The sequence below is a fragment of the Neodiprion lecontei genome, chromosome 7 (genome assembly GCF_021901455.1).
Source record: "Neodiprion lecontei isolate iyNeoLeco1 chromosome 7, iyNeoLeco1.1, whole genome shotgun sequence".
Taxonomy (NCBI): Eukaryota; Metazoa; Arthropoda; class Insecta; order Hymenoptera; family Diprionidae; genus Neodiprion; species Neodiprion lecontei.
Window position 1 is genome coordinate 6,780,036 of NC_060266.1, and position 24,030 is coordinate 6,804,065.

General features: G+C 37.9%; 1 protein-coding gene and 1 long non-coding RNA gene across 3 annotated transcripts in view; both read right to left on the bottom strand.

Annotated features, from left to right (window-relative positions):
• Positions 1-4,902: 4,902 nt before the first annotated feature.
• On the bottom strand, positions 4,903-6,569 carry LOC124295329. Of its 2 annotated transcripts, none has more exons than XR_006905241.1 (3): positions 6,531-6,569; positions 5,618-5,721; positions 4,903-4,946 (listed from the first exon to the last, which is right to left on the bottom strand). It is a non-coding gene; the product is annotated as an uncharacterized LOC124295329 (long non-coding RNA). The 2 variants fall into 2 exon arrangements; XR_006905240.1 differs by lacking the exon at positions 6,531-6,569 and adding an exon at positions 6,365-6,521.
• Positions 6,570-8,985: 2,416 nt separating this feature from the next.
• The window catches only part of LOC107220188 (failed axon connections), a 36,185-nt gene continuing 21,140 nt past the window's right edge, over positions 8,986-24,030 (bottom strand). Inside the window, exons 2-4 of the mRNA XM_015658669.2 lie at positions 12,630-12,968; positions 11,512-11,649; positions 8,986-11,271 (exon numbers count right to left, since the gene is read on the bottom strand). Coding sequence (XP_015514155.1) covers positions 10,915-11,271; positions 11,512-11,649; positions 12,630-12,968 — 834 coding nt within the window. The 3' untranslated portion in view covers positions 8,986-10,914. The remainder of the gene's footprint in view (positions 11,272-11,511; positions 11,650-12,629; positions 12,969-24,030) is intronic.

The window sequence follows — 24,030 nt, forward strand, 5'->3', positions numbered from 1 at the left end:
AAATATTTTCAGCATGAGAACAAATCAAAAATAATGTGTAAGGTTTGATATAATTTTTTTATCGATGTTATCTACCAGAAAGATTATGAGAAGATTGTAAAGTTACAGAAATTTTATTAGCGTACTGACAGCTACCGAATTTGGGGTTGCGCGAAAAACGAATTGAAATAATTTATTGTAAACGTGAACCAGGAACCACGGAGCGCTTATCCTGGAAGTCGAGAAATTTTATTAGCGGACTGACAGCTACTGAATTTCAGCTTGCGCGAAAAACGAATTGAAATAATTTATTGTAAACATGAACCAGGAACCACGGAGCGCTTATCCTTCAAGTCGAGAAATTTTATTAGCGGACTGACAGCTACCGAATTTGGGCTTGCGCGAAAAACGAATTGAAATAATTTATTGTAAACATGAACCAGGAACCACGGAGCGCTTATCCTTCAAGTCGAGAAATTTTATTAGCGGACTGACAGCTACCGAATTTGGGCTTGCGCGAAAAACGAATTGAAATAATTTATTGTAAACATGAACCAGGAACCACGGAGCGCTTATCCTTCAAGTCGAGAAATTTTATTAGCGGACTGACAGCTACCGAATTTGGGCTTGCGCGAAAAACGAATTGAAATAATTTATTGTAAACATGAACCAGGAACCACGGAGCGCTTATCCTGGAAGTCGAGAAATTTTATTAGCGGACTGACAGCTACCGAATTTGGGCTTGCGCGAAAAACGAATTGAAATAATTTATTGTAAACATGAACCAGGAACCACGGAGCGCTTATCCTGGAAGTCGAGAAATTTTATTAGCGGACTGACAGCTACCGAATTTGGGCTTGCGCGAAAAACGAATTGAAATAATTTATTGTAAACATGAACCAGGAACCACGGAGCGCTTATCCTGGAAGTCGAGAAATTTTATTAGCGGACTGACAGCTACCGAATTTGGGCTTGCGCGAAAAACGAATTGAAATAATTTATTGTAAACATGAACCAGGAACCACGGAGCGCTTATCCTGGAAGTCGAGAAATTTTATTAGCGGACTGACAGCTACCGAATTTGGGCTTGCGCGAAAAACGAATTGAAATAATTTATTGTAAACATGAACCAGGAACCACGGAGCGCTTATCCTGGAAGTCGAGAAATTTTATTAGCGGACTGACAGCTACCGAATTTGGGCTTGCGCGAAAAACGAATTGAAATAATTTATTGTAAACATGAACCAGAAACCACGGAGCGCTTATCCTGGAAGTCGAGTTTCACCGCGTAGCGGACCCGAAGCGCGGGATCCGGGAGGTTGAGAACCCGGTACTCGAAATACGTAGCGGACCCTAAGCGCGGGATGCGGGAGGTTGAGAACCCGGTACTCGAAATTTGCGGAGCGCGACTCTCATCCGTCCGCTCTACTGCGCGGTTCGTTCCAGACTGAGGAATTCGGCTAGCTGATTTGAGATTGGTGACGTCACTTTCCGAATATCCGAAAATTCAAACTTAGTGCCGACCTTTCATACTATGTATGATGATGTATGATGTATGATGTATGATGATATGATGTGATGTATAATGATTTTAGTTTTCACGTTTCATACAAGAAATACACGCTTCATCTCTCCTGCCGATTCCAGACTCAAGCGGCCAGGCCCTTCGATGGTCAGCCGTTGACTGAAGATATATTCTTCAGTGAACGGGTCGGCTAATAACGCTACCGTTCTACGACAGTTAGCGATGAAAAATTTTGCTCGTATCTTTCAAATGTGTGTTAAAAAACACTCGAAGTGTTAAGAAGCTACGTTCTTTCTCTCCCTATCACCTTTTTAGGTCTTTAAATCACTACGCAGCGTTAAATACTGTCTCATATACGAAGCATCCATTTCATCTCGTTCAAAATTAGTACTCTGAATTTTTTTCCATCCGAATACTTTTCGAAACACAATTCCGCTCCTCCACCCAACGCAGATACTTCACTTGCGACCAGCTAAAACAGCGTTTCGATTCTATGCCTATGAAAATTCAAGATCGAGAGAGCAAATGAAAAGTTGTTGGAATAATTTTGAATATTAATGTTATGGGATACATCGAGCGCGTGTCGAATAGAATCCCATTTCAAAATGAATAATTCTTCTCTTTTCATATCATAGCTAATCTAGTAATATAGGTAAATAGGATGATTGGAGGTGTTCGGAAATGGTAGGACATTTCAAAAGTTGAAGTCGACGATGATCCGGTGCATCAATTTCGTCGTTACAGATTTTCTTTTCCCATGAAGCATAGAGTATTCAACAACGAGAATGCAATCCTTAAAATCGCTTATTCATCTCTGTATGGAAAGCTAATTCGCAAGGTGTGGTATTCTAGATATGTCAAAACTAAGCTAGCGGCACGTGTTTGCATTATTAGAAAAATACCCGTACTCGACATACACTGTTTCTAATCTTTTGCTACATTTGGTTTAATCCCCATGCTTCCACAGCACGAATAGTCGGAAATGTTTTTGATTATCCATAATAAAATAAAAGAAGTAACAAAGCTTAAATTTATTGTTAAAGTTCTAATGAATACATCAAACTGCGGTCGAATCAATTCATTTATTATTTGCACATGACCTCTGTATATTTGATAAATTATTCCTAAATACATTGAAACATATGTATTTAAAATGAAATATCATGCAATGGGCTGTGTAAACTACAAACTATAATTTCTATCAAATAGCTGCTTTTATGTCAACAGGGCTTTGAGACTCAGTTAAGTTGGATCTCGATTTTTGCCATCGTATGTAGGACATTGGGTTACAAGAACAAATGCGAATTACGAAGAACTCCGTATTAGAGATAAGGATATTTTAGTTCAAGTATACCTATACACAGAAATCCGTATGTGAATATACTAAAACCTCTGTGTTTATTGTAAAAATCTAGTTTTATATATGTGTATATATGTATATACGCATGCATAAGTATACATATACATATATACACATACATGTACATAAATAATTGCCAAGAAATTAGAAACACTCACAACTTGTCGCAAATAGAGTAAAACGTAAGGTTAATAATATACAAATTACACAAGCGCACCATAAAACATGGCAAGGGTAATCCTAGTGCAGTGATTGTATAAACTGAAGAAATATACATTTACATATACATGATATAAATTAATAGTCTAGAAAAGAGTATTTAGAGAGCTTATCTAATTCCGATCTTGTCACAATAGATCATTAACATAATCAATATACGGTTAAAGCTGTATTAGCTACATTCACTATTAGAGATAATATTTTTTATCCATTTTTATAGTTATTCAATTTCTTGTATAACAATTTTTCAAACTTCACCGCAAAATGCCCAACGAGTTCTCGTAGTGGAAATACGAGTCCAATTACCTTACAGATGGCATTACGTTGATTTTTGCCTTCTCGCGTCGAGTTATAAATACAGAGAAATCTCAATGAGAGCTCATTTCTATAAGATTTACTGTAGTCCTATATTCGTAGCTGTACCTGTTATTCTATATTACATACTGTCCTAAATTTTAAACACACGGCACAACAATGGCTGAAAGCACAATGGCAAGAAGAAAGGAGCAATTTGCATCTTAATAAATCTTTTCTTCTTCATACGTAGCAGAGCGATGTCACGTCGGAGGATATGTACTAGTGGATCACTAGGTGGGGCACAGAACTGAAACATAATTATGTTAAAAATCTTCAACATCTCTTACAGAAAGTAGGTACTTTGCCAGACCTTATATACCAACAACGAATATTCATAGAGGCTATATTCATAAATACTTACAAAAGTAAGCTAATATTTTACCCGCAATCGCTTATTACTGATAACTTCATATGATAATATCCCCTTCCCGCCCTCCCCCCGCCTCTCGCCCCACCCCTCCCCTCTCACGACCCGTCCCGCCCTACCTACTTCTGCTCCTACTCCTACTCCTACTCCTACTACGACGAATACTCCTATTCCTACTCCGAGTCCTATTTCTACTACTACACCTACTCCTACTCTTATTTCTACATCCACCCCTCATCCTACTTCTACTCCTGATCTCACTTCTGATCCTGATCCTACTTCATCGAATACTATAAAAATGGTAAACTCACCGAGCACAAATCCTCGTCCTCCTCGTCCACCTTGTTCTCCTCGTCTTCCTCATCCTCCGCCTTGTCCAGCTCAACCACCGCCAACCACTACTGCTAATCACCCCGGGTTATACCTGGAATACTAATAAATATTTTTAATATAAGAACACATTAAAAATATTGTGTAACGAATAATATAAATAATTAATCAATCAATACGTAATAAATTATATCAGCGCCTTTGAAGCTACAGAATATGTGCTTGCGCGAAAAATGAATTGAAATAATTTATTGTAAACATGACAAGTTTGACATGTTTTCGATGAAATATAATTACAATCACCATCAGATATTATAAAAATGTCTTACTCACCGAGCACAAATCCTCGTCCTCCTCGTCCACCTTGTTTTCCTCCTCCTCCTCGTCCTCCTCCTCGTCCACCTCCGACCACCACCAGTCACCTCCAACAACCACCGATAACCACCTCGGGTTATACCTGGAATAGTAATAAATGTTTTCAGTATAAGAACACATCAAAAATGTTGTGTAAAGATCAATATAATCAATTGAATCATCAATAATATAATAAATTTCATTAGCGCATTTGTGGCTACTGAATTTCTGCTTGCGCGAAAAATGAATTGAAATAATTTATTGTGAACATGACAAATTTAAACAATTTTCGAATAAATATAATTACAATCTCCATTAAATATTATTACAATGTTGAACTTACCGAGCACAAATCCTCGTCCTCCTCGTCAACCTCGATCACCGCCAACCACCTCCGACCACCTCCAACCACCGCCAACGACGACCACGAACCACCTCGGGTTGTACCTCGAATACTAATAAATATTTTCAGTATTAGAACGCACAAAAATATTGTATAAGGATCAATATTATTTTCTCATTGATACACTTTACCAAGAAGATTGACAAAGTTATGAAAAATTATAGAAATTTTATTATCATAAAGATAGCTTTTGAATTTGGGCTCGCCCGAAAAATAAATTGACATAATTTACTGTAATAATGACAAGTTCGTTAAAATCTAGATAATGTATAATTACAATTGCCATTAAATATTATAAAAATGTTGTACTCGCTGTGCACAAATAGTAACATAGCTTTTTGTTATTGGTTGACATGACAATAAATGATTATAATTCCTCATTTTGTACTATGATCGTTTACAAATGGTTAAAAACTACAAGCAATCAATAATTATACAGCTAAATATTCAAGTAATACCGAAAAAAGGTCAATAATAAAATCAGATAATGGAGAAAAAGTATCTTTCACGTGGTTCAAAGTGAAAATCGGTTTCTTCAAATGCTGCCGTATGAACGATCGGGAAAAGTACACATATTGTTTTTTTTTAATCAACCAAATACGATGATTTTCAAGCGAAACATTGATTGTTGGTTTTTTGTTTTTAATGGGAGATAACTAACGAAGCTTCTTGAAATTTCGAATGTATTTTAACTAACATTTGGACGGTACAAGAAAAATTTACTTGAAATCAATTGTCGCGAAATAGCGAAGTTACTAGCTGGCCATTGAAGCGCCTCGCCGCTGGAATCTCGAATTGGTAGGAAAGATAGAGTGCGTAATTTTTGTCTGAAATGTAATAAATAAAATTACTTTAAATTGACACGTATTGTTATCATCGATCAAGTAAAAAACTCCGAAAAAACGTTAAATCACATTCACTTTCGTACAAAATTTTTTTGGTACAAATGGTTACTTTTTACGTCAGAGCTCGACAATTAATATGATATCACAGATTTTTGGGTTATTTTGGTACATCGATAATAGAATGGTGCGCGAAGTAAAAATAACTAGTTTTAAAACACTCGCTCGGGGTCGGATGTCGAGTATAACTGGTTTTTGTGCTCGTGCGTTCGCTTACTCGTTGTTAGTGTTTTACCAGCTGACATAGTTGCAGGGGAGACGGAGGCACGATGACTCCCCGAAAAATCTGTTATTTTCTTCACAGTATAAAGAATTAACACCGTCTTTGTGCATGTGACGCAAACCGAATCTGCCCGTAAGATTTTTTCCACACAAAGCTACAAATCACGTTTACACATGCATGTAAGTATAACGTATTGTGATTTTGTGACAATAAATTTCGTCAAAAAATACCGCAGAACAATCAGCTGAGTGCTGACAGATTTGAAACACTACGCACAGCAATTTTAGTTCTAATTAAACGACGTTATTGTCATGTATTCCTATGTATACAGTGCCAACCACTCACCAATTGCAATTTGTTGATCTTGGTCGTTCGATTTTTTTTTTTCGAATCGAAATGTTATCTGATGCATGCATATTGGTTTGATAGTGCAAAACATGACGTTTTCAATAATCAAACGTTGTACACTTGGCAATCGGTCCGGAAGGTCAAAAGTCATCATGTACAGTACCTGCACAGCCAGAACTACGGAGCTCTTGTTCTGGAAGTCAAAATCCACCAGGTGGAGGACCTGGACAGACAGAACCACGGAGCGCTTGTTCTGGAAGTCGAGTTTCACTAGGTCGTGGACCTGGAGCGCAGAAACTACGGAGCGCTTGGCCTGGAAGTCGAGTTCCACCAGGTAGTAGAACTTGAGCGCAGAAACTATGGAGCGCTGGTCCCGGAACTCGAGTTTCACCAGGTAACGGACCTGGAGCGCGGAAACTACGGAGCGCTGGTCCCGGAACTCGAGTTGCACCAGCAAACGGACCCGGAGTGCAAGATCCAGGAGGTAGAGAACCCGGTACTCGAAATCTGCGGAGCGCGATTCTCATCCGTCCGCTCTACTACGCGGTTGTTTCCAGACTGAGGAATTCGGCTAGCTGATTTTCAATTACTATAGATCGATGACGTCAAGAGAAAAAAAATTTTGGGTGACGTCACTTTCTGAACATCCGAACATCCATACTTCGGTTTCGAACTTTAATGCTATGTATGATATATGATGTATGATGTACGATGTATGATATATGATGATATGATATGATGTATGGAAGTTCTAAGAAGCTTCGTTCTATCTCTCCCTATCAAAAAAAAAAAAAAAAATCGCCTACAATCACCTTTTTAGGTCTTTAAATCAGGACACTGCGTTAAATACTGTCTCATATACGGAGCATGCATTTCATCCCGATCAAAATTAGCGTATCCGTGATGTATTACAGTTACTCTGAATTTTATTCCATACGAACACTTTTCGAAAAACAATTCTGCCTCTCTACCCAACGTAGATACTTCACTTGCGACCAGCTAAAGCAGCGTTTCGATTCTATGCCTACGAAAATTCAAGATCGAGAGAGCAAACGAAAAGTTGTTGGAATAATTATGAGTATTAATGCTATGGAATACACCGAGCGTGAATCGAATGGAATCCCATTTTGAAATGAATAATTCTTCTATTTTCATATTATAGCCGTATTATTGTAGATAGTCTAGTTTGTTTCCTGGAAAATTATAAAATTTATGGTATGCATGACGCTTTAATCGTAAATGGATCATATATATTAATATCGCATAAACATATATACTTTTTGGTCTCTGCATCATTAATACATCTGATGTATTATTGTTTCGAAAGACCTCGGATTAGATGCATTTCTCATACCAGAAGCATAAAATGGAAACGCTTCGTCGTATTTTCCCATCTGTCAATATTTCAATGTTCTGTATGCGTTTTTTGAATTCCTGATGTCCTAATTATGAACGTAAAAATTTTGTCATATCCAGCACTTTCCTATTAAACTCTGCTTCCTAGGAGTGAAATGTGGTCTTCTGGCAGGGATAGTTGTTTCTATCGTTTCTAATTCCAAAGTTCATTTATGATTCAAATTCCGTGCTCAAATAAAGTTTAAAAAATACACCGTAATATCTACAAGGAGGGGATTGAATGTATTATTGTAGACAATTGTCCCTATAATAGCATCCCGGACAGATTGGTCATCCATGACCACAATGTGTACATATTCCCATGAAAGTACTGAGTTGCATTTCATTTATAAAAAAGGAAGACATCAGTAAAAACAATCAAATCAGATCACTTGTTTATCAAGTTTGCATATGCATTAAGTCCCATACGTTCCACGTAAAATTAAAATCATATCTTTGGACAGATAATTATTCGCAGATACTGAATTCAATATTAACACGATACAAAAATTAACGTATCGTGCGTGTGGCACAGGTAACGTATGAATTCTTTTTTTTTCGATCACGACTTCCTTCCGGGCAAGTGATTCGTTTATTCATACGGGTTGATTACGGATTGTCATATCTGCTGATCAGGACAGCATTATCACTTATGGTTAGTTACGAAGTGAAGACCGAAGAACAGTACGTGAGCAAATTACCGTTCGTATACCCATCCTGCAGTATATATACAACTTACTGTGATTAGCATTACGTGCTTGTTATACCTATAATACAGTAGTCCAAAGATATAAGGTACATGCGTAGAACTTGGTTGCAGAAATTTAAATTCTGCAAGTGGCCAAGAAAAAATACACGTAATCGTATTGATGCCGGTAATATTGTTGAACGTCAGTAGTATGTATAGTAAATATGGTTTATCACTGACTTATTGATACTGATTTATAACAGTTTTAAGGCGTAAAATCAAATTGACCATCGAATATTGTATAATTTCACAAGACGCCGAAATACGAGAATGTTTTTTATATCATATTTCACCGCGAAACGACTAATTTGTAACGTCTATTTGAAAATGACCGAAAAAAAAAATTGACAGTGGAATAGGAATTTCGAATTATTTAATCGAAGTCATGGGCTGGAGCCTGGAGTACTTTTAGAATTGAAGAAATCTGACAGCATACACATTGAATTGTACAGCTATTATTTATAAACACATTTTATTTATTCATATATATATAATTAATAAATGGTGATATACAATATAATGACAATGAAATGCGTAGCGCCGATCATAGAACGAGCAGTCATAATGTAATAATTATGAATAATATTAATTCTTACATTATCCTTACATACTTGGGTTTGTCTATCTAACGCGTTTACAGTGTTATGTGTTGTTTTCTTTAAACTTTAATTTTTTCTATCTTATTTTAATCAATCGTAATAATAATATAATAATATAATAATAATAATAATAATAATCTACTTAATTACAATTCATTTTGTCTTCATTGTTATATTCGTGATGTGTCATGCGCGCGACACTTAGGGAAATAGCGTCACTTTGATGTTCGAGGATAAATTAAATATCTATAACGTCAATCTTTTACTGTATGAAAGACATTCGGTAAACTTATATCTTATTTTGATGTTACACAGTTTAGAACTGTACTATATTTCAGCCTACGTACCGCGCACAAATTTTATTCACATCACGTTGACGTGTATCTTGTTAATTTACGTCAAACTTGATGTATAAATACATACATATATATATTTATAGTTATATATGTGTGTCTATATACGTGATTTTAAAAACGATTATATATCTATTACATATTACAAATGGCGTTCATCTTTTACTTATGTATTCCGGGTGTATTCACTTACACAATTTTTTTGTTCCATTTATTTATGTATATATACACATAATTATGTGTATTGCATATATATACACATAAATTGTTGACGAATAGTCACATTGGGTCAATGCTTGTCTGGATTATTCATAAAAAACGTAAAAAAATCTACTGGTACTGATGGGAATGAGCTGTGACGAATGAAAAATGTTTGAGCCCGGTTTACAATGAAAACGATTCACATAATAGAGTGGACAAAGAAAATGGAAAAATAATGTATTAATGTATGACGTGAATTTAATATTATTAATATATTCATGCACGCTTTGCTAGATAGAGATCTCACGCCATTTTTTTCTTTTTTGTCTTCCTGCGTTCAAAGTATACCAGGCTTTGGTTTATTCTAGTCCACTAACTATACTAACAACTTGAAAATTTTCTACAGTAAAATTTTAACAAATGTTCTTTTCTAGCGCCGATTTCGTTTTTAGTTTAAAAATTTTTTTTAAATACTCGTACGTGTCAAAATTTTGCATTTTGTTGCCGTCGTTGAGTTGGATCTAGTGGACTAATGAGGCTATTCTTTAAGGTTTAATGGAGTTTCTTAGCTGTAACTTTCGTTCAGAGCAACTTCATATTTACAATAATATTCATTCTCTCATATCTTTCGACAATAAAATTACACTTAAAAACTTACGTCCCATCACACACGATGATGTAATAGACAAACAAATTGTAACTTGGAAATTTCTTTTATACCTCGCATTTGATGCATGATTAAGGAATACGTTATTCTCTGTTTTCGTTTCGAATAACAAAAAGAAAAGGACCAGATGACGGTTACTCTGATAGTCGAAATTATGTATCCACATCGTGCTTGGTAGTAGGAAATCTCACTTTCAACCTTGTTTCGTTATTGTGGTTTAATCTGACAATAAGTAGTCTTGTATATTGTTGAAACGCTATTTAAATTGTCAACACGCATATGCCTGATTTTCTGCGATCCACTCATTAACTCATTCGCTTACCTACGTGCTTGCAAAATAGCCTCACTAGATGAGAATAAAAGAAGAGGACGGGGACATGGATCGACAAGTCGACAATGATGAATAACGATGTTGATAATGACGTGTAAATGACAATGGCCGAAGTAATAATATTGTATACATGGGTTGTGTGTCAGTTTATAAGTAGAGAGCTTTCCTCCTCCATCCTCGTTCTCTCTCTATCTCTCCGTCAGACCATTAAAACGATTCTTCATGTTTACTCCTGCATATTAAGAGCAGCAGTTTATTTACCATCCTTTTCTTTGTCCTTATTTTCCTCGACCTCTTTGTCCTTCTCAACGTCTTTTTCCTCCTTATCAGCCTTTTCCTTGTCTCCCTCTTTCTCTTCCTTTGACTCTTTAGTCTCCTTGGCTTCCTCCTTGCTTTCTTTCTCTTCCTGTTTCACGGGTTTTGGCAAATGCGTGTTCAAATCAAGTGTGCTACAAATGTCGTCCCAGTCAGGGAAACAACGTTCCTTCATACGCGAGCAGTGGCCAACCAAGTTTGCGCAACTCTCCTGCATGTAGTCCCTCAGCGCGTAAGGAGTATCCTTTTCGATGTACAAAATCTGGGCCAGGTTTGAGAAGGCGACAACATCCAACTGTGCATAAAGAAGTTACAACATATATTTCAATTAATATTCATTCTGTACAGCGGAGTATTGTAATTTAAAAAGTAGAATCAAATTTTATAGAAAAGACAAAAGTAGAAAATCAGAATTATATAAATGTTCAAATTTTTTGCCAATTGAAAACTATGTGATAAGGTGTTATTTTATCACAGAAAAATATTAAAAACTGCCATCTATTGTAAAAGTAAAGAAATATGTAGAATATTTTACCGTAGTTGGTTCATCTCCGAAGAAGAAAGGCTTGTCAGCAAGCATGTCACAGAGAACCTTCAGATCGTCGCATCCAAACTGGGCGACTTCTTCAGCGGTGTGAACTCCCATACCTTGGGCCTTGACTTTTCGTGCACACTGAAACAAATCCAATTACAATTCACTACAGATTGCTACAACGCTGCATTTCACACTCTCATCTCCCAAACTCAACCCTACCTCTGGTCTACCATCTAGGTATCAACCAAAGCTGTTGATAAGTGTAATAACTAAACGAACGTCAATATAGAAAAAAAAAAAAAAAATTAAACACAATCATTAACGCACAAGTTGTATGATGGACAAAAAAAGATATTACAGTTCTTCAATTGGTATCGCAAAAGACTTGACAACAGTTGTTCAATATTGAAAGCTCTCTTTACATATTTGTTTTGCAATTTTATTTACTTGGTGTTTAAAAGGAATATATTTAAAGACGAGAACCAACTATTCATAACTCCCCAGAGTTATAAATAAAGAAGTTTGCGATTATCACTTTAAAAAAAACTCGACAAGAAAATAAAACAAAAAATGTTGATAGAGGTTGTTCTCATTTTCTCGTCGATTCAAATAATTCATACCTAGGATGGATATTGACGCTCCATTAATCTCTAGTTTAGAATAAAACGAAGCAAAGCACAACGAAGCATTGTATAAAAGTGAAAAAATTTCAGATACTAATTAACATAGATAAATACTTGAAGTTTCTACTTTACACTAACTACTTGCAATATTCACAAACAATTAGCAAATTTTCAGGTACGATGTAATAGTTTAATTCGAAAAAGAACGCAAAGAATTACATATTAAAGATTCTCTCACATAACATGGTGTATTAGTTCCAATGGAGTAATGAACTATGGTAATGATACCAAAAGATTATTATTAGCACAAGAGTATGGAAGTACCGATGAGAAATGTTACTCGATTATCTGTAGAAGTTATATTACATATTGCTTGGTGTCAGTTTATAATTATACTATAATTCATTTACAATTATGATAACACACAAGTAACTCAATATTATAACCCACAGCTCATGCTACACCAAACCGTAAGAGAGATAAGACGAAACTCACCTTGCGACTGAATGTGAATTTGAAGAAGAAGTTTAGTATCGCATTCGGAATGCGAGTGCCAAATGCATGCTGCAGGTTCACTTTGAATCCTTTGAGTAACAGGTCTGGATTTTTGGTACGCCACCACCAAACAACCCAAACAAGGTGGTTCTCAATCATAGATATCATTGCGTGAGAGATATTCCGTTGCTCTGGGGTGAGACCTGCGTCCAAATCTTTTCCATACTTCTGGCCTAGTTCCCGAAGGATTATTGCACTGTCAGCAATTTCTTCGCCATTCAGTTCAACAAAGGGAAGTTGTCCCTTCTTGGAACGGAATTTCAGCTTGTGGTCGACATTCTGGAAAATGAAATGAAAAAATATAATAAGAGACTCCAAGCATAGTTGGTTACGTAAATAATGTTACGAAAAAATATCAAAAGAATCTCTGAAAAACAACTCCGACGTTTGGAACACAACAGAAAAAATTCAGCAAATTTCATAGATGAGTTTTGATAATAGAGTTTTGCACCGAAAATGGTGTTAAATTTTTCTAAAACTTATTTTTTCATTAAATAACGAACGAGCATTTTTTTTTTTTTTTTTGACTGTTCGTGAAACATGTCTGAGATATCTTTGGTGGATAAAATGGTTATTGCAAAATTTTGCATTTTGGAACAGACATAAACTGTTTATTTTCACGAAGTCAAAGTTACGTTAACGTAACGGAATATTGCAATTAGCAGTCAATATTTTACAACTTTGCGTTGACTCTAGAGTAGTGTTATCTTTGCAAATTATGAGTATGGTTTTCTTCATTACTATTTACTGTATTCCAAATAATCCCGAAGTTTGAAAACAACGTTTTTTCATAGAAATGCATGGTTGCAATTGCACCAATGTTACCAAGTTCAGTCTCATTAAAAGGATGCCATGTAGTGAGTCGTTATCGACTGAGTAAAATGTCACGCACGTTGACTATCATCAGACCCTATAACCATCACTAACGTGGAAACACAACAGATAGCGGAATTTTATATGCGATACCGAACAAAAACATTAAAAAAGTTTTGTTTCGTGCAAGAATAACGCGAGAATATGTATTTTCGCTACTAGTGATAATTCAATGATAGGAATTCGTATTCTGGCATTATTATTGCGTAAAACAAAATCTAAAATTTCACTGGTTGAAATTTTTTCGAATCAACGATGCGCAGGCACTGTCTAATAACAGTTAAATAAGCGACATTACACCATAGCATACTCTCAATTTTCAGGAATTTAGAATATTACGCTTTATTGGATCTATAAATAATATTTCAGAGAAAATTCATAAAATTATTTGTGTAAAACTGTGAGTTATCCTCGAAACCTGCAGTACAATAAAAAGTTTTCTGAACAAGTGTTAAAAAACTCGGGAGTCTCAAAGAAGTTCAACCAGAGAAAATTTTCCGTCGTACGGGTCAAATCGGACTCTTACGAACGCTACTAGGGACAAATTCACGTTAAAAAAAAAATCTATACAATCTTGAATTAAAAAATCGTCATTTCGTGAAAAGACAAAAGGATACAACGAAACGAAACAAACAGCACGCGAGCGTGGAACAATGTTGGTAGGAAGCGGAGGAGAGGGAGTCGGAATGGGATGAATTAAATAATAATCTCAACTGCGGCTTGGATTTTCTCTTGCGCGGGTGGATATCTGAGTGGGGGCGAGAAACGTCGCCCTGGTGGCGAAGGGGTGAAAGAGGGACGAAGAGAGACGGAGAAAGGCCGATGAACTCGCGTAGCAAGCAGCAGCAGCAGCAGCAGCTTCCGTCGCTTGGCAACACCGCCGACGTCGCCGACGCTCGTATTGATCGCTCGACGCTCTCAGCTTTCGCCCGAGCTACCAGTCCTATCCATCCACAGGCCACAGGGACGCCCTGAGAGCTCAAAAGGGGTTTGACCGACTGTAACGGAGCAAACTGTGTAGCTGTACTCTACCTGCGGTGTAGCTACACGGAGCTACGCGCACACATCCGAGGCATGCGGTGTGTGAAGACGGGTCGGAAACGGATTCGTAGAGTGTCTAGCCAATCGAAACGAACGAGAAGATCCGAAGAGCGACGTCTCGACGTTGGCAAAAACCGTACCCCTACTTTTTCCGACGGTAATAAATGTTCACATCGCCATCGGGTGTGTTGTTTCGGAATGAATGGTCCTCGTCGTACGAAGTTATAGGAAGGGAGGAAAAAACCGTTGGAAAAATCTCGAGAAATGTTATTTGCACCAATGATGTTATACTCGAATAAACACAACACAGTCCCGCTATGTGATAGAAATGAATCTGACAATGAGGAAATTTCAAAAATTTGAGGAAAATTTTTATAATTGGAACTTTTGAAACGATTAGACTATTCTGTTCTTTTTTTTAATTAATGTGTTTCGAATTGTTTTGTTCACCATAGAATTGCCGGAAAAAAACAAATGGTTTGTCTCGGTGTGGTTGAACATGAATTTTTGTAAGTACGGTACAACAGATGTTCTTCGACAATTACATTAACATATTACAACTATAACGTAAGATTTCTGGAATGTTTTTCAAACAATTTGTAGGGATTTGGTCAGCTAGCAAAATGAGGCTAAATACATTAGAATCGGATCAAATAGACCAGAGTGTACCATTTTTAACGTTTAATAACGATAAAATGTTTACTGAAATTGTCAAATTTTGGCTTGTGCTATTCGAGTTTGCTCAGAATCATGTTTGCTATATCATTGCCGCAATTAAAATCGTTGGAGATTTTTTAAATGCTTTTTGCTTTCTTTTTTTGCTAAATTTTTATATCCACCATGGCGGTCATTCGTCCGTAATGGAGATTTCTATGCACGTTCAATTGCCACGTTTCCACTTTTTCATTGACATTTATGAGATGACATAAGAGAGATTGATCCAAGTTCAAAAGTTTTGTATCGTGCTCTACATGTTTTGTAAATCCAAGAACATTTCACCAGCAACCAAAGGGATGCGAAGGTCAAAACTAAACACAGTACCTCATTGAACCAAACATTTTCATATTAGTACAGTTGAATAAACATCACCACAATTTCTACCTATACTGTACTAACCTCAATTTTCTCTTTGGTATGCGTGTTAAAAATGCAGGAGTAACCGATGACTATGTAATCGAGAAACCCGCTTAGCGTTGGATGTTGTATAGGTAGGGTAAACAAACAAAAGATGAAGAAAGGCCCCAAAGTTTTTTTTTTTTTTTGTGGGGATTGGAGAAAATAATGTCTACCCTACCACATCGGTGTAGTTTACAAGAATGCCAAACACACCAGAGTGAAGAAAAATCGTCACAATATCACGCAACCAAGGAACCGTGAAAATTATGGAGCTGAAACTCTTCTCTTTGAGAGACTAAATATGTATGCGAATGAGTAGACTCAGCGTAAACCTCCACTTATACAATTTTATGTATATCCTAGTTTGCTACTTCTTCGAACACGCCGTTACAGTTCGAATGAATCAGGGTCGTTTGGTAAAGAATGAACGGGGAATATACAACCAAGCAGATTACAAGCAATGAACGGCATCAAATGAAGGAAGAAAAAAAAAAACGAGAAAGATGAAAGAGAATAATCTCGGGAGAAAATAGCATTCATTATACGGTATATATATAGAAGAGATGCGTCTAATAAAAGCCGGAATTGTGAACCTGAAGCCTGAGCATGCATGCGAGCCACTATAGCGCGCGTCTCGAGAGGTCAGCAGCCCATATCCTCTGCTCTAAACTGTCTCTCGTTACAGGCTGGCCCGTATTCGTACATCTATACTAACAGTATAGTATATCAGATGTATGAGATAAATTGACGAAGCGATTTTTCAATTTCAACACAGAATTCTCTACTTATCAAGGAAACGATGCACTTTTAAACCAAGGCATGATTTCCATCGATAACTACTCATATTTGGACCGCATCATGATATGAAAATTGATGTGTGAATGGGACGTATGGACAAATCACCGGTCAACCACGAAGAAATTTCATGTCATGACACATCAATCCAAGCGGATAAGTGTCCATAATCAGTTAGAAGTTTCATCGATATTTCTAGGATCTTCTCACTATGACGACACGACCAGAAACTCCATAAAATAATCAATGATTAATTTGTCTACACCTGAGATGTCAAGTAGCTCAATATGATTTCAAATTTTGAAGCTGACTCTCAAAAAGTGAATGCCCAACGTGTTGGATTCTAGCGAGTGGTCACTTTTTAAATAAGGAACGTTCTGATGAAATTCGATACAGTCCATGCAGCAAGACACTGGGCGTACATCAGGTTTGAAAGTAAAGAATTCTACCTGGTTCAATCACCGGCAGTTTGATTCGAAAATTTTGTAAAGATATGTGTATGGGATAATGGCTTCCATAGATTGACAACGTGACGAAAAAGGTATTCTATTCATCACACTTATTGCACGTCGTTAACCGCGAACCTCTCATGGTGAGTAAAGCTGTCAGCCGTTCTTCCGACGGTGAGCTACGCATATCTAGCAGTCGGGGCAATTCGTGCAAGTACATCACGTACGGAGAACCAGTTAAGGGAGGCGATTTGTCTGGCGTAATAACAGTTTAGAGTAACTCGAGTTGTTTGTAGCTCCTGCACGCGGTCCAGAGTCTAGAGCCACCCGCCATGACGAAGTAGACACTTGGGTTATACACACTGGCATTATACATTCGTGTGTACAACATATTATGCTCCGCAAGTTATGTTGTACATAGACATACCTGAGTCCTAGGGGGCCCATTGACCCATGGCAGTATAAGGACCGAAAAGTCCGTTGGCCTACAATCTGAGGTCGTCGCATCAATTACACATTATTGTATGATAAGGTAATGGGCTAAAATTCATATTCACAGTTCACTGCAGCTTTCAGCAACAACAAGACTAGGGAAAGATGACCATCTTTTCTATTTTAAATGAACTCTACACGCGTATATAAGTATATTCCTACGGTAGTTATATTATTAAGGCCGACGCCGTTACGACGAAGCGCATTGTCTAGGGGTTGTTCCAACCCTCTTCATCCATACATCATGTCCAGCGTTGGGTTTCAGGTGAGTCACCTCGTCTGTCCACGCGTGACACACATATTCCCTAAGCCATACAGGCTCGAGTTTGCGTGCAGCAATTCTGATGAGAATGGAATGGATGGCTTGGAGCTGTAAATGTTTGAATATGTTCGATTACGCGATCGATGAGACGGAAATGTGAGATCCGACTGCAGGACTTAAAGCCGACACCTAGCTTCACGTGACTAACGCAGCCTACATGGAGCAGCAACCAACCGTGAACACCCGGTACAGTCACATTGGAAATTTAAAGACTTTTCAGTCCTTTATTTACACACTCGCACCAGAGCCGAGCTGCTGTACCCTGTGGCATCGAGCTCCACGATCGACGTTTACAAGGGATCGTCGTAAGGGGGTCATTATTATGGTACCGTCTAATTTCGTATATATTGTATGTCAAGGGAAATGTTTTATGTAACTTGGTAATGCCCTGCTACCACCACCACTGCTACAGCTACTGTCAAAGTCGAGTAGAGACCCGAGTGAATGTCACACAAGAGCTTCTGAAAAGTGGTTATATATCGGTTACACGGATGTGACTGACTGACTGAGTACATCACACGTCATTTCCGGCCACAAGCTTCAACAATTCAACTAATTATGTTTGACGGATGTATGAGTGAATTGATCCTCCTCTTCTACTCTAATTCCAGCGGAGGTTAAAAATACTGAAAAATTAAACACGACACGAGGTTTCATGGATCTAATATAATCAACTTGGTCAGCTCGCTGAATTCGTTTGAACATTCAAATCTTTTTCTTCGTTTCTGTTCATTCTTCGGAAGAACTTCAGATTTATGGTGGCGTTCAATATCTAGGTTCTATACCTACCGACAACGTCGCGTACTACAGTCTTAGTGACGGAAAGGTGTTTTGCACTTCACAAAGCTAAACAAAACCCATTTTTTTTTTTTTGTATAGTAAACTTCGATATCAGCGAAGTTTTAAATTCTTTTTCTTTTTGAGAAAGTAGCAGACATAACTGAGCACTTAAAAGAATCGTAATGTATTCAGAACAACAGAATTTAAAACCACTTTCGCAAAAATGTGTATAAAAGTGGGGTCTGCACTTTGATCCGATTTAGCTGTCCAATTTCATTCAACATCGACGGTTTCAAAATTCTATTCTTCCCGCCACTCATTGGGGCTGATTGGACGATGAATTCACAGCTCGGGATCATCACTCTCCTATACGTTCGAGGTGCCGCAATCTGCTCCCACCTTCAAGAGTTGACCACTGATGATTATATCGTTCAATAAGCTCCGGTGATCTGATCACGGCTACTGAAAATTAGAGCAGATTGGAGGGCCCGAAACGACCAGAGATAACTGTAAGGCATGGACCTTCATTCAACCTGCCTCAAGATGATATGGGGAAAATGGTCACCTTACCTTTCTTCACCTTCTCCTCAATCTCTTAAAACAACCTATACCTATATTTAGTTGACTGTATCGATGTTCTCAAACTCAATTGTCACGGTAACCTACATGCATCAGTTTTTCGAAATCACGCAAGTAAAGTTATCGGTGAAAGTCAGAATAATCAATTGGATTTATGAAATGTAACCCCAATCTCAATGACAATCGAAGGACCCTATCAAGTACTATAACTTGCTCACCAGGTGCAATAAATGGTTGAAACCCAACGTAGGATCGCCTGCAGTAGTCGTCTCTATCCGAGGCACTTTTTCAGAGTCCAACGCTCCCTTTCTACTCACTCCCTACTGGAGTGGACTGTTCAGCGTCTATAAGGACAACGGGTTCGTCACATCTGCGTCACACATGGCCTGGCAGCGTCGAAGAGGAATCTTAATTTTACGGGTTTTTAGTTTTTACGCGGATGCGTGCGTTGCCCGTTGGGCTGTTTTTTCATTCCCCTTTATCTTCTTCCTTTTTGCTTCCTCCTTTAGCCGTAGCCAAGGTAGAGTCATAATTTGAACCAATTTTGATTTGAACCAGACTTCGGACCGGATTCCTCGATGACCGTGTAAATGAACACGAACATTAAAAAAACCGGCGCCGCAGGAAATATATCCAAGAGTTTGAAATAGTTAAACTGTATAAACTGTAAAAGAGGGAGAAAAAAAACTCTGTCAATCATCGAACATAGTGAACCCTTTATTTTTCGGATAACGACTCGCGTTTGGTACTATAACCGGTTGATAAGACATACTTGAATCCGAGAGGAGTGAACACGATAACTTCTTTCTTAATTTATTTACCATTATCAAAGCCAAAGTTAAAAATAGCCACGTTATGGATATAGCAGCGGGGCCCCGTGCATGGTATAGTATTACACGGCAGGTTTTCATGATAGGATTAACGTAGGTATGCACTTCACATACCAGAGCATGTTAGCTTAGGTTCAAAATTCAATATACAAATACGGGTCGGTACTATCTCTCTTCGCTGTGGTCTGTATTGCGTTGATGAGGAAAAACGCCGCTTTCTCCATCAGCTCTGTAACCATTATAGGTATGCTCAATCAGTGATTCAAACGCCTGAATATCGTTTACTTGACCACTGGCATTGAACACGTTTACTTCAATGGAAAAACAAAAATTCAAAGTATCTTTGATTCCAATTTATAAAAATACTCAATCATAGAATGAAACTTCCTTACTGATATCAGTCTATCGATGAACTTTCAGTACAGCAATACTGTAGTTATTTCACTGACGTGCACAAATGCGTTCGTAGAATCAAGTCTCTATTACTTTCATCGTGGCAACATGGTCGTGTCACTCATCGTCAGCTTCTGGTATCCGAGAGCCTCACCCATTCCATTCCCTTCACATGCGTATCATTTTCTCCATCAAGTACAAGCCTCGGCGATGTTATTCTTCGACTCTAATTACACCTTCCGACGAGATGCATGGCAAAAAAAGGCGGGTACACCCGAATACTGACAGCACTGTAATTGCATGGCTATGCTTGAAAATTGTTCCGTTCATACTTCTTTTGCACTCTGCTCAAAGATTTTCCCGATTCTTCGACCGCCGGAACCGTTGGATTGGTAATTCATTCGGTTTACAGCCTCTATAGACTGCAACACAGATCAAACTTCTAGGTAGACGAACGGCAAACTGTCGGCTGCTTGTGAGTCAACCGATCCCGCGTGTCCTATCGCTTTGCCTGACCGTAAAATTTTATGTGTTTACTGTCCTCGAGAGCCATTGTTGTCCGTCGTATAACCGATAGTATATCCTGGAGGCGATTATATGGCGAGATCTGTGAGCTCGAAGCTTAAATGCTGATAGTCAAGATACAAGGGCAGGCGGTTTTACGTTTCTAACAACCAAGAAACGATGTAAGAAATTAAACAAACCGCATGAGATGTACAATCTGCTCCGACTTTGCAAGCTGTTATTCATATCGTGAAATCGCATGCACTACTATTTGTAGTTCTTGGATGAATTGTGTATACATACTAATATTAACAAGCGGCATTCGTTCAAGTAAAAGCAAACAGTTTCACTTCATTCGCAATATCCGATAGAACATAATTTTCATAAACTCGGAATGCCAGACCACGACTTAGGAATGTATTTATATTTCTAATCCACGTTAGATCTTTCACGTAGAAATATTTATGTGCCTACATACGTGCAGGTACGGTACGTGTTCAATACGTGCTTTACAGAGTGGAATGCTTTGGCGCTTGCAATTTGTTGAGGTTAGACCACTTTACGTTATCTAGATGATCTATGGTGATATATCCGTTCTTTTTTTCGATCGATAACGTATTTAGTGAAATACCCGGGACACGACTCGGACAGGAAATTCAATTTCGTGTTATTCCGTTTCAAAATAAAGATTTACGGTAATCCCGAGTACCTTTCGTACTGCTTAGTTGCCTAACATCCTGATGGATTCCTTAACGTGACTAATACGTTACGCACACCGCAAGGGATAACATATAATGCTCACATTGTAATTCAATTTGTTTATGCGCCCCATACTATTTTCAACAAAGGCCAGTGTACCTATAAGCAATAGCTCGAGACAAAAATCTGAGGATAAAAGTAGACCGACTTGCCTAAATGCAGGCGGGTACGTTAAACGTCCTGAACTGCGCATACTCGAGATTATCGATTTTCCATTTCGGGATTTTTCCATTTCATATTTATTTATTCATTTTCATATATTTATGATCTTCCGAACAGCCAAACTCCGAAGCCTGAAAACTCCGAAAGTGCACAAAGTGGATGATGCAGAGTTTCAAAAAGGTGAGTTCTTTGTTTGTCAACTATGGAGATTAATTTTTCGGAACTCTGACTTTCGGAACCTTGCACTTTAGGCATTTTGTAACTCTGGAACTTGGTATACCGAAATTGTGACGTTTCGGAATTTGGAACATCTGCTTGAAAGTTTTCAAGTATTTTGTGATTCAGAATTTAAACCCCATCCATCATTATCAACCCGTAGACCTTGAGTTGTTCAAGGGTTGGTAGTTGTCCTGGTCGAAAAGAAACATGAATTAAGAAAACGGCTGCGCTGCTGGTTCGAAGTTTACTTGCTTAGTACCCAAGTAAATCAATATTTGGGTAGTGTTTCATCATTCCAAATTATTTCTGGCTCAGCAGAGTTTCGAACTCACTGCACATTGTATATCTCAAAAGAACACCACGTGATTAGATAATCAACATGATCAATACGTTATAAAACATTGAAACTAAAAATATACTGCTTTTATTTCCAGCTCCAGTATATGGTACACCTCATCTTTACATATATATATATCCTTCGAGTGTGATATTTAACAACTTCATCGTAAACCATTCGAAGTACGAATCACTTCTGTACCGTAACGTCATAAAGTTGATCAATCTAACCAGATGTAACAGGGTTTTTATATGTTAGAAGGTGAACGTCTACTGTCATGAGACGGTGCCTGCATGCCAACGCGTTCTTAAATTACACCGCGACGAAAGGCAATACTGCTTGCGATAATAAGGAACCATACTGTGATACTCGTATAGGTGTGTGAATTGAAACGATGCTGCGAGGGGACAACTACAAGGGGACGAATGGGGTGTGCTACAATAGTGCGGCAAGTCATAACCGCGTATATAATACAACCGTACGGGAATTACGACTAACAACGTTAGCGCTTATTCGATGGTTAAGGAAGCACGCAGCAGCCGTTAGCGCTCATTAACAGGACGATTAGCAGCCGGCTCGCTTTGTTCCTCCGTGCATTGCACATGTAACACAAAGAGAAAAAAAAAGACCGCCTATGGTTGACGCCTGTGCGTAGATTCTCTGGAAGACGTGTATAATGCACGAGCCAAGTGACGAGAGAAACTCTGCAAAAGATGTTGGAACGATACAAATGTGTATCAGCATGGTGCGTCCGGTAAAAAATCCGTAACGAATTCAAGAATATTTTCAGATTATTCAAGAACATTTTGGATAAAATAAGAATGCGCGAATGTAGAGGGCATTGTACATAATCGGCGCGACGTACAAGATAGATGTACGTTATTTCTATACCAACCTGTTAGTAAGAAAAAATTAAAAACGCGATTTGATGCGGAATAGTACTTTTCAAAAACAGTTACTCGGTGAACATAAATAAATATATCATTCGCGGCAAACGTTAAAAATAGAATACTTCTAGGACACAAGAAAAATTCAACAATGTTTCCAAAACTTTTTACGCACAAGCAAAATTCAAGGACATTTCCAGGACCTTAAGGACTTCCAGAACCACTGGACACCATGGAATCAGAAAAATATCATGGTAGTCGACGTTTTCAGAAAATTCATAAAGAGAGAGAGACTTTCTTCCAAACTCTACTATAATAAAAAATATAATATAGACATCAAGTATTAGTTGTACGAAATAGTTAGACGCTAACATCTAACCATCTATACTCAAATCTGTATAGGTATACCGATGATTATTCTACGTTACACAACACAACGCAAACTTCCTTCCAGACTTCTGTTTTCATTTTTGTCATGCATTCCGCATTTTGGTAGTAGTAGTGGCAGCGAGAAGATGAGGATACATTCATTCAAAGTTCGTGAGCTTGCGGCCTCCGGCTTGCACTTTACAATCTATCCGTACCGATCTTGACGCGACGTTCCGGAATTCACTCGGCCCCCAAAGACTTGTTCGTTTTCAGGTCACTAGAGCCGTGAGCAAGACGTCGGAATGTGGCACTTCCGCTCATGCCCAAAGCCGTGGCCGTAGGATGTTTTGTTTGCAAATCAACGTGCGCATGCACTTGCGACAGTTCCTAGTATAGCACCGGCACGTCCGCAGATTGCAAGACAGGTGAGATGG